The sequence below is a fragment of the Delphinus delphis genome, chromosome 8 (genome assembly GCF_949987515.2).
Source record: "Delphinus delphis chromosome 8, mDelDel1.2, whole genome shotgun sequence".
NCBI classification, from domain to species: Eukaryota; Metazoa; Chordata; class Mammalia; order Artiodactyla; family Delphinidae; genus Delphinus; species Delphinus delphis.
Window position 1 is genome coordinate 34203142 of NC_082690.1, and position 12316 is coordinate 34215457.

The 12316-nt window shown below is 34.9% G+C and overlaps 1 protein-coding gene across 2 annotated transcripts in view; it reads right to left on the reverse strand.

The window, feature by feature from the left end:
• ARHGAP42 (Rho GTPase activating protein 42) overlaps positions 1-12316 on the reverse strand; it is a 284843-nt gene that overhangs the window by 59623 nt on the left and 212904 nt on the right. For both annotated transcript variants that reach the window (XM_060018066.1, XM_060018067.1), the window contains 2 exons: positions 3330-3434; positions 1182-1311 (listed from right to left, as the gene is read on the reverse strand). In XM_060018066.1, coding sequence (XP_059874049.1) covers positions 1182-1311; positions 3330-3434 — 235 coding nt within the window. The remainder of the gene's footprint in view (positions 1-1181; positions 1312-3329; positions 3435-12316) is intronic.

Below are 12316 nucleotides of genomic sequence, written 5' to 3' on the forward strand. Positions count from 1 at the left end.
CTGGTCAAAGGTAGATAGTTACGAGAGAGGAAGTCCTGGAACCGGACCTGCTGAGCCAGCAGCCCTCTACCACCTATGTAGTAATAAATGTTTGCCAAGATAACTGGATCAAACTGTTATTCACTTGCATATTGCTAAGGAACAAATGAGCATCACCTAGGCATGTAAAATATAAAATATGTTGGCATTTTAGTGATCATTTTGCATCATGTCCAAAAAACTTTCACAGTCAACCCAACATCTACAGCTTCCGCATCTCAAACCCTTTAACTATAATGTCTTCTAACCAAAACAACTACATTGATGTATTGTCTACAGATAGGGAGACTTGGAGCAGTGCTACTGCATGTAGTCTGTTAGTCCCAGTATGTGAGAAAAAGTACGGAAAGTGAGAATAAGCATTTCAAAACTTTCAGAGCAATTTGAGATTACTGCAAAATCCAAGCACGTAATTTTGTGTTTTACGAGGACACTGGTCCATGATGCACTGGAAATAAAAAACAACTGTTCCTTTAGCACAAACAGTAAGAGAGTGCTTTAGGGCATTCTGGTTTGAAATAAAGAGTTAATTTAGTCACACTCGTTCCACTTTATGACAAGAAAGGACCCTAGTTATACAAGTTTGAAGGGCTTTTCATTAATTTTTGTGAGAAAAAACTTTCTTAGTGTGAGGCAATTATAGTAGTGTTCTATTGGGTCTGATGCTTATTTCCTAACATCAGGAAGTAAAGAGTGCCAGTTTGACATTACATAATTGCCAATTTTACTCCTGAAAACTGTCAGAGCACAGAATTAAATGAAATAATGCTGCTGAAGGGGAAAACTATTACCAAAGTCACCAAGATGATTCATCTGATAAAGGCTTTGATTTTTAATTCTCCATGAAACTTTAAATTGAGATTAGATATCACAATTAAATTCTAAACCTGAACTCGTGTTACTATATCATCATGAAAAGTGTAAGTTCCAAGTTCATAACATACCAACTTAGAGAATCTGATGGTGCAAAGGGGAAGAACTTCCACACTTAGGTGGCAGTGGTTGGCAGAGCAGACTAAGTAGGATAAAGCTGTCAGGAATTTCAGTCTTCCTACTTGAAGGAAAAGAAACTAACCAACTCACTTCTCACAGAAACAGAATGTTAATCATAAGAGACATTAACTTCTGTCTTTGCAACTCACGTTTCTCCTGGACATAAAGGTAGCCTTCCATCGTCCACTGGCTGGGTGGTCTGTAATCTTGACTGGCAGATTTCATCCTTTGCATCAACCGCTCTACCTCTTGTCGCGTACTTTCAAAATTATTCCTTGTCTTAAGTAAACAGAAATAACAATTTCCTTCATTGTTTTCTATCAGTTTTGAGGAACCTCCAGCCTAAAGTTTCAAAACTGCAAATGGTGCCAAGGATAACCTTGATCCTTTCAGGACTGTTCACCATATCCACAACCCTCTCCGTTGAATCCTAGGCTCTAATTTTGAATTACTTTAGTGAAACTTTGCTGAATGACCTTCTGCATGTTTCTCTTTGAATCTCCGTGTGTGTGTGTGTGTGTGTGTGTGTGTGTGTGTGTGTGTGTGTGTGTGTGTGTGTGTGTGTGTGTGTGTGTTTCATCCAATTTCCCACTTAACATTACCTAGGGGACAACTTATAGTTTTACAAATACACAATACTAATTAAATAGAGTTCTATATGCCATAATACCTAAGGTAAAAAGGAAGATACACAGGGACTTAATTTCTTTTGGGGATTAAAATAAATCCACATACTTTTGATATATGTGGCACTTACCAAGAAAAAAGTTCATCACTTTTATTCCAAGAACTTTTCTGAAGACATATCACTTAGCTTGTTTTTCAGAAATCCTTATATAGTTATCAAGAAGTCAGTGCATAAATTAACTCATAAAAATGAACAGGCTTCCAAGTTCTAACTTCTTCTATTGTAAGAAATAGCTTATTCACATCATAGCATGTTTACTTAAGGGAAGACATAGAAAGCATAAGGCTTTTCTCTATGAAAATCAATTTTGTATTCAGGCCACATTATCTCAACAATATTCATTTGGAAACATAAAAATCATCACCACCCAACTTTAAGATTTTGTTATGGCCCCTACTAAAAGACCTGAATCTCAAAGTAAGTTAATTTGCCGCTTTTCCCTTTTAAACATAAGAATCAGAATTTTTTCTAATACTTTACCTGTCTCCTGTTCTCAAATCCCAGGAATCTTACTGTAATTGCATTTAATATGGAAATAAATAATAAAATACTTTGGATTTTATAATTTTCCCTTTTAATATTTACTAAAAAAGCCCAAATGCATTCCATATTGAAAAACAATGGAATGAATTGAATGTGAAATCGATTCTGCTAGAAAATCTAAGTTAAATAAAAAGCTAAACTCGAAACACAGGTGGAATAAATCCAATCACATATTTCTCATGGGACACTCCAACTCCATATTTCTATTTGCTGAACATCTTCATAATGGCAAGAATCAGGTAAGGAGTGAAAGGCAGGCTTTTTACAGAAAATTAAGTGAAACCTTCACAAATTATTTTAGCTGTAGAGTACTAGACAGGGTTTCAGAAATAACTTTTAATTTATACAAAATCCTCAACAATTAAGATTTTGTTGTCATATTTGATAAGCAGAAATGGATTGGCTAACTTTTTTTTGAAGTGTAACTGGTGTTCAGCATACATAAGTCAGAATTTGTCTAACTATGCAATCAGATATTAAAAGGATTGATTGGAGAACTTTACAAAATAAACCCTGACAGAAAGAGATAGGATGTTTGTAAATAATTCTCCCTGTAGCTTTAAAGCAGTTATTATGAATGCTTCAAACCCACATTTAAATTTATTTTTACAAAACACTAAATATCAGCTATGTAATAGTACAACTTCAGGGAGGAAAGGGACAGAGTGTGAAAGTCCACCTGTTCATTTCACAAATATAGAAATTCTGCCCTCTCAGGAAATACAACTTGCCTAAGGTCACCCAGTAAAATAATGAAAACACTAGATAAAGGCAAATGCTTCCAATGTTTCTGTACCTCAGACATTTTTATTTTTATGAAATTTGCCAGTATATATTCTTCTAACTTTAAAGAGTTTAATAAGATTTACTCTTTCCTGGCATACTTTCAACCAGCAATTATAAAAAAAAATAGTAAATTTATTAAGTGGTTTTTCTAAGTGAGTGAGCTTTTTTTGTACTTAGATAAGTTTTTAAAAGATTCCAAGGTTCAATTTGGTCATAACTCAGTTGCCCTGGGATCATCTTATTCACTAAGGAGAGGCAGTGAGAACAGGTATAGTCTTACATTCTGCAAGTTGAACTGCAGCTGTTGTTTATATGGTGCAAATTCCTGGGCGAGTTCATATCCCTCGTGGTAAAAAGTAAATAAACCCTGAAGGAATGACAAAAGCTGCAAAAATAAAGAGATACAAAAGAAACCATGAAAACGTGTTTTTTAAAAATGATGATCAAATATAATAAATTAGAGAAATTATATTTCATTCTAATCTCTCAAGCTAACAAATTTTGAATCTCCTTACCTAAGTAGGCACTAGAATTATGGATGTGAAACAGAAGACATGGAAGTTAAATTTTTCTTTTTGGTAGACGTGATTTAATATTTAAGTCTTGTCATGGACAGGTGTCAAGTCAAGTACTCTAATCTTCCAATGCACTGACGAAATATCCAGGAGAGAATATTAATGGGGATAAAGACCAAAGGAACATAGAAGAGATTCTAACCAAAATAGGGAGGTCAAACATGTGCAGATGTGAGGAAGACTAAACCAGTAAATTAGAGATAAAAGTACCCAAGGAAAGGAATAAGGATGGCCAGATGAAATTAAGAAAAATATCACAAGGTGGCAGTACTGGTTTGGGTATTAAACAGACAACACTTAAGCAGCAGGAAGAACTCAAAACAGAGGGAAGAACTGAGCAAAAACATGGTGCTAGATACAGATCTTTCATGTAAGAGCTACAGTAAAATCTCCTTTAGAAAAGCACAATTTCTATGATCCTAGCCTTCTAATCCCAAATTCAGATGCGCTTATTTATGATGTTCTTATTTGTAAAGCAAGAGCAGCTCTCCATAGAGTTACAGGACACAGTTGTTTATATGAAATGTTATAACTGAAAAATAATTTACTTAAATTTTTTCATTTAATTCACTGGGATTTTATTCCACAGACATGTCCACCAATTCAATCTCATCCACAACTTCTTCCTACAATAAAGTTAGAAAATATTTTTGAGAAGTGGCTAATGTTTTTCTAATTCAAATAGCATAATATGTCTGTAAACTATTATTTTAAATTAAGGAAGAAACACAATTTGAAACCATTTTCATATGTGAATAACATCCCATCATTTCCTCTGTCTGGGGAAGAAGGAGGATTCAGCTAAGCATCAACTGGTATGTATGTGTATTATGATTTCCAACAGTTAAATACTGATTCTACAATGACCTAACGCTCTTCTTCCTATAACAAGTCAACTTCTTACAAAATTATGTTCGTTTTGGAAAGCATATACTTTCAAATTGGTTTTAAGTTGTTATATTTTAAAGAATTTCCTTCACTTGTTCAACAGTTCCTGATAATGTGTCAAAATGTATTGTTTGCAAATTTTAGAACTATTTTACACTGTCAATTTTACATCAATAATTATTATCAAAACTAAAATTCAATAGCTTATCCTTTACTAAAAGTACGCTATATTTGTTAAATTACCCAATAATTTAAGACATATAGTTTGCACATACTGTGGCCCAATTAAAAAGAACTGTATCTTAAAATAGGATTAAAATTACCTTTACCTGAGGCTTGGATGTGTAGATTTAGAGATTTTCAGAGACAAAATAAGAAAATACTTTTGAAGTATTTAGGCCTTCTAAATATCTGAATAATAGTTTATGAAGTTGTTGGAAGGAGTATTGTTTAATTTTTTAATGTCTATAATTAGCCCTCAATTAAACTGTCTTATTAGGAACTGGATGCCATAAAAAAAAGATACTATTCTAATATCATGCTAAGTACAAAGAATCTAACTTATAAAGAAGATACTTTAAGACTATCTGCAATAAATATTCCCATGAAACACCCAATTCCCTGAGATCCATCTCCTATTGGCAATTTCTGGTAAAATTCAGATTCATTTAGTAGCAAACAAATATGTTTTAATCTCACAATGCATGCTGAGCACCCACTAGGAACAGTACAATTCTTTGGGAGGTACAGAAAAATTATATACAAAGAACCACCTATCTTTTACTTTTGTTCCACATCTACTTTGGAAGTAGCATCTGGGAAAGTTTAATAAAGACAGCATGTATGAAGTAACTGCCTCTAGATGGTAGCAAAGTTAAATGTTTCTTAAATTTGAATATATACTCATTCATTTCATCCTCAATAAATTCCATGATGTTAAATTAAGGAAACTTAATAGGACAGCCTGACAATCTTTAAGAATTGCATCTCCCACGTGTCATTTTCTCTGTTCAATGTGCCTGAGTGGGTGGAGTGGTGGGAAAAAGACTACTGTCTCAGCTTACCTTAAAGTAAACTTAACTTTTAAATAACAGTAACAATCACTACAAACTACTAGATAGACAGATTAGGTTTTAATATTAAGAAAGGCGCTTTTATCATCAGGACAAACTCATATAGCATTTCATTATTCCCAAGGGCTTTAGAATCAAATGACTTCTCCACTCCAAAAACCTGACCAAATGTAAAAACTGATACTGCCTTTATAGATAATCATTTAGCAAAACCCATTACAAGTCAGTAAGGGAACAGCTATTCATAATTTCCCAGCCCATTAATCACCAGGTTTCAAGCCTTAAGGGCTCACAGTTACCAGTGATACTGTGAATAGCAAAGTGGAAAAAGGTGTCAGGGTTTAGCATGGGAGTGAGGGGCAGACCTCCGAAGCAATTTGGAGTAATTCCAGTAATTCCAGATGACTGCTGTCCAAACTGAGCAGCACTGGGATAATCAACACAGTGTGATATGGAACAAGGACAGACATATAAATCAGTGGAGGAGAACTGAGACTCTAGAAGTAAACCCATACATCTATGGTCAACTTATTTTCCACAAGGGTGCCAAGACCATACAGTGGATAAAGAACAGTCTTTTCAACAAAGAATTCTTGGACCACTGGATAGCCACATGCAAAAGAATAGAGTTGGACACCAATGTCACACCACAGACAAAAACGAATTAAAACTGGGTGAACAGAATGGTATGTGTATTATTATACAACCCAATAAGGTTGTTTTTCTTAAAAAAATAAAACAAACACTTATACACAGAGCACCACAATGTACTAAAAGAGATCAAAATCTTATACAGATGTTTACATTTGGCCACTGAAATCTCTAAGAAGATTGGAAAAGTAGGGCAAAGGCAAGGGATCAATTTTCGTCCTGTACAGGTGTCTGACCTGCAAATTACTGCTGTAGTCTTTGCTATTCTTTACTTGGAGGAAACAGAAACATGTTAGAGGACAGCTTCAGAATGACTACAGAGTGCTTTAAGTCTAATGCATGGACGCTCAGAGGAGTTTATCGAATGGAAATGAAAAAGTATCAAAATCTAACCCAATAAATGAGAAAACTGAAGAAAAAAAGGAGAGTCAAGGATGGAAAGTGGTCAGTCGACTGTGGCTTAGGGAGACAACTTTTAAAAGAGGGTGATGAAAGAAGGATGGGAGAACAAATGAATGAATGAATAGATATGCACATAGATTCAATTAATTTAAAAAGCAAAAATTTTTTGAAGTCATGGCTATATACTGCCTCAGCAGTAAAGTCTCACTGGAGTTCCTGAAGGTAAGAATTTCTAAGATCTCAAGGGGATGGAATTCAGATGAAGTAGCAGTAGGGAGAGGTAAAATTCTGTGGTAAAGGAACAAAACCAAGGAAGAACAGTCAACTTATCTTTTCAACTAAATGGGAATGAAGAAGGTAATGTGGCCATTGATATGACTAAGCCCAGCAGAAGCTACGTTTAGAACAGGCCTTTACATGATGGATTTTTTTTTTGGGGAGGGTTGGTTAGTTTCTTTTTTTTTAATTTTTTAATTTATTTTAAAAAATTTATTGGAGTTTAGTTGATTTACAATGTTGTGCTAGTTTCAGGTATACAGCAAAGTGAATCAGTTATACATATACATATATCCACTCTTTTTTAGATTCTTTTCCCATATATGAAGTACAAGGGGATGAGTTAGCCAAACACATAGAATGCTTTTTTCTTACTTTCCCAAAATTCTATTCACTATCTAACTGCTATTATAAATTTCAGATGTTCAATGACAGTATCTAGAACTAAATCCAAAAACCAACACAGTTTTTATTTAAAAATATACGAGCTGAGGAGAGCTTTATTGTTTCATTTTTATAGAACGATTGCACTTAGGTTTTTCAGCAGGATACAAATGTAACCTTTAGTCCTACAGTGTTTTTCTTTTTTTTAAATGACATTATCTTATAGTCTCACTTTAATTTTCCCTAAATTAAATTTTCTACATTAAGGCTAACCAATCATATTGAAAAAGAACACAAAAGGTTTGACTTTCAAGACCCGAAAGTCTATATACTATCTGATAGTCTTTTTTAACTTAGCAAGTAGCTGGTGTTCAGTCTCAACATTATTCAAACTTTTTTAGAGAACCCACAAAGCATTTTACAGTATACTTCATGATATAATAAGTTAAAAAACTAAAGCATGTTAACTAAATTACCTGAAATTTTCTTCAGAAAATGATTTAAAATTAAATTCAGCAGAATAAGGGAAGAGGATCAAAAGCAGTGTGCTTTAGTTTATATTTAATAGTTTATTTTCATTTATCATATGAATTTTAAACATAATTCAAAAAGACTAAAATGAAGGCTAAAAAATACTCTAAAATGAAAATGTTATTACGGAATTTAGATGTATACTTTGAAGCATGTTAAAATTAAAAATGTGTTTTTGAAAAAGCTTTTTCTGGCTTTGAAGCCACACTAATAAATGATTCATCAATACTGTTTTCATATCTAGTAATAACAGTCCATGTGAGAGCTCACACTAGCTGATACCTTGCTGATGTTAATAATGAACCAGGCAATTACTCTGTGCATTACCTGCATCGGTTGAGACTCATCACAATCCTGGGAACTACATACAAATTTTTATCCCTGATTGACAGATAAAAACCTGAGGCACACAGACTTTGACAAGCGTGCCAAATTCACACAGTTATTAAGACTGAAGCCAAATTCCGTCTTATTGTCACTCAGCCATTATACTTTTCTGTCTCTACATGGAAAGTGGCCAGTCACCTGTGGCCTGGGGAGACAACTTAAAACAGGATGATGAAAGAAGGATGAAAGAACAGGTGAATGAATGGACAGGTATGTGCCCTGACTCAAGTACCTTTACCAAAGTAAAGGTCAATCTCTTACTTTCTTTTTCTAATTTTAAGGAATCAAAGTAGCTTTACAATCCAGTTTTCTAGGGTCATCCATTTTATTTGGTCAAAGCAAGTATTATTTAAGAAGAACTAATTTTTGTAATCAAGTAGCCATTAAAGCAGTAGGTGGTATAAAACTGTAACTTCAGACTTGGGTTCTCGATTCCTGGTTCTCCCCCTCTTTAGGTTTGTGACCTCAGGCAACTAATAATCTTTCTGTGACTTAACTTCCTCATCTGGAAGGATAACAACCACCAATAATAAATCCGTGGTGGGGTTCATGTGGGAGAACACAGAAAACATGGGACACATAGTAGTTGCTCACAAAACATTAGTCCCAACTAAGTACGCTCAAAGGCTATAATCAAAACATACACCAACTGCAGCTGAATGAACCATAAAGGAGTTGTCATAAAAAGATTCTTTTGGTTTTCTGAACCACAAACTTTCATGTCCCATAACAGACTTCTGAGACACTGGGGTTAAACTCTCTTAGGTAGGTTGTTCATGTTCAGCTACTTCTCAAGCTTTTTCTCCTAATCCCTCAAAATTCTCAGAAACTCCAGGCAACTCTGAGAAGTAGGAGCATCTTACGGTCAAGAGTCCGGAGATGATGTTTCTCTCTTGCTGATCTCTTTTCCCCCATTACAGACCTGAACTCAAATATCTTTTTGGCAAATCTCAAAGGTTGCAGCTAGGACTACCGGACAGAAATATAATGTGAACCACAAATGCAAACCAATGTGAAATTTTTAACTTTCTGGTAGTCACAAGAAATTTAAATCAAGTGAAATTTAATATTTTGATACAATGTATTCAAAAGATTATCATTTCAACATGTAATCAATATAGAAGAGGTTTTAATGATATTTCACATGCTTTTTAAAAATTTTTTTGTACTAAAGCCTTTTCAATCTAGTATCTATTTCACACTTGGAGCACATCTTAATCTACACTAGTCTCATTTCAAGGGTTTGATAGACATACACAAGTAGTTGCTACCATACTGGGTAGTACGGGTCTAAAATCAGGAGTTAGCTACCATCACTTTCTAAATAAAATATGATAGATAAACAGAGGGGGAAAAAGGCCATTAAAATCATAAAGCTAATGGAGAACTGAGTTTAAAAAGCTGGTTTTCTGTACACTTCAAAAATAATTTATAAAAAATATATAAATGCCCCCTCTTTTTCCCTTGCATTAGACCTAGATTCTCCTTAGAATAATGACACTGTAGGAACATCTATTCCTAATATCATCTGAATATTCTGTAGAAGTTTTATTGTAAGTACAAATTGACCCTTAAACAATTTGGTAATTAAGGATGCCTACACACACACACACACACACACACACACACACACACACAAACACACACACACGACCTTTGCAACTCTATATATAACTTTACAGTCCTGCCTTGGTACGTTCTGCATCTTCAGACTCAACCAACCAGCAGATTGTGTAGTACTGCGGTATTTACTGAAAAACATCCAAATATAAGTGGGATCCACAAAGTTAAACTCATGTTGTTCAAAGATCAACTATCGTAGGATCTTGACATTAATTGAAACAATGTAAAATTATCTCAAATGATCATCATAAAGTAAGAATATTATTTAATGGGAATCACCAGGACTATTTATATTTTCTACTTGATATTATACAATCTGTATGAGATTAGTTGCATCCCTAAAGTATTTTGCTTTACTCTAATGCTTATTTGTTAAATAAATCTCAGCTAAACTGGCATAGACTGCTTCATTTCTGCAGTATAAAACTTTATGAAACAGGAATTGGATTTCTGCAGAAAAAACCCTGCAAAGATATTAAAGTATCCTCATGTTCTTTTATGTTTATAGCTCCTCCGGGCTTTGTTTTTGAAATTTTGAAAGCTTTTTTCCTGCAAATTGATTTGTAAATGTATAACCTAAAGAGCAACATGCCCATGTTCTATCGCTCCCGTTTCTATTCTTCTCAACATTGGGGTGGAAATTAAGTAAAACCCCGTGGATGAGACTTTGCAGCTGGAAATGAGAAGGAGACTAAACTGACAGTACTATTTGGTTTGGCCAGACATTCTAATAGGAAAAATCCAGCAGCCAGGAAAATATTTTGGAAGAAGGACAAATTTAACATTGACCTTGATTGTGGTGTCACCAGAAAGGCATGCGTTACAGAAGACTTATCATCAGACCGTCCCAGTTCGGGATACAGTAGAGGGAGAGAAGAAAACACATTTCAATTGAAGGACAATTTCCATTTCTCTTCCTATATTATCACAGGAATTCATAAATTCTTATCATTCCTTCTGTGACCTATGAGCAAACAATTTTACAACCTTTTCTTTATATACCTGGTGTCATCTTACAGAATGGTCTAGTTCACTGTTCCCAGACAGGATGGGCTATAAAAGAGGCTCAGATGGGGAAATAGGCTACCTGCATACCTCTCCAGAGAGAGAGGCACTACAGATGTAAAAGGATAATTCCAGGTGCGAGGAAGAACCGCAGAGAAGATGAGCACAGTATCTGAAGGGAATGGGAACAGGTAATGAAGGAGTATGAAGGAAAACCATCAGAATTAATGGGGGCATTCTAACAAAGAGCTAAAATTCAGAAATTCCAAGAGGCAGGCCATAAGGAGGAAGTTTGCCAGCAAGGAGAGAGGCTTCAAAAACCATGATAGACTTCAGAGGCAGAACTTATTACTCCATGAGAAGGGGAGTAGGAATTTTAAGCATTAGTCATCTTCATTGACTAGGGCTTATTAGGCTGACCAGTTGTCCCTGAACCCCAGATGAGTTTCAGAGAGCCTTCCCAAAATTTTTAATCAGATCCTCAAAGCATCTGCTAAATAAGAGGTTATCAATTCACCCTAAGGGGTTTAAGAACTTGGAGTCAAGGCTGTCATCCCAAACACAGGGTTAAAGTTAAATCCCTGAGCTTGTGGTGTGGCCTCTGGTTCCTTAAATCCTTCTAGCTGAAGGGCTCGCCTTAGAAACTTGCCAAGTGTCCAGCAGAAAGTCAGGTGGCTACGGCTGAAGGGAGAGGAGTGAAGCAGAGGTGCTGGGAGCCAGGCAGGGGCTGATGACTCTTCCCAGACTCTGCCTTGTCTCAGTTTCTCATCATCTTTAGGGAATCCCTGATGGGCTTTCATCAGGAAATAAAATTTTCAAATATATTTTGAAATGGATCTTCCCTTCTCTGTGTCACCTCCACTAAAATAGGAATAGGGTATTTTATTTCCCATTATAAATATATTTTTTATAAACTGACCTAGGAAGAAAAGTACGGCTTAAATTATATATTTGATTGCTTACATATTTTATGATTGCTACTCCATCATCACATGGGAACTGAGCACTATCTTGGCTATAGAACTCACCCTTATTCATCATAGATGATACCTCATGAAGATGCCTACTCAGGCAATATTGTAACATATTAGGGTATTACTTGGGAAAAAAATGCTAAGAAAATGAAGCAAGCTTATAAAGACCAGCCACCTGTTCTTTTTCTATAATGCAGTTTACATTAGGGAATCCATTACTTTTTACACTGACTTAGGAAAATAAATGACTTCACTGGAAAGTCAGGCAGGTCCCAGCCTTGCAAGGAAGCAGGGTGGAACAAAGGAAGAAATACAGCCTTACCTATTCTCCCTTCAACTAAAGGTTTGGTAAATGGGTCACTTTAGTGGTGAGGTATATTCCCTTAGGTATATGTAATATACATGCCTTAAGTTTTAATTTTAGGTTTCTTAAATCAATAGGCTATTCTTAGAGCAGTTTTAGGTTTATAGAAAAACTGAGCAGAAATTATAGAATTC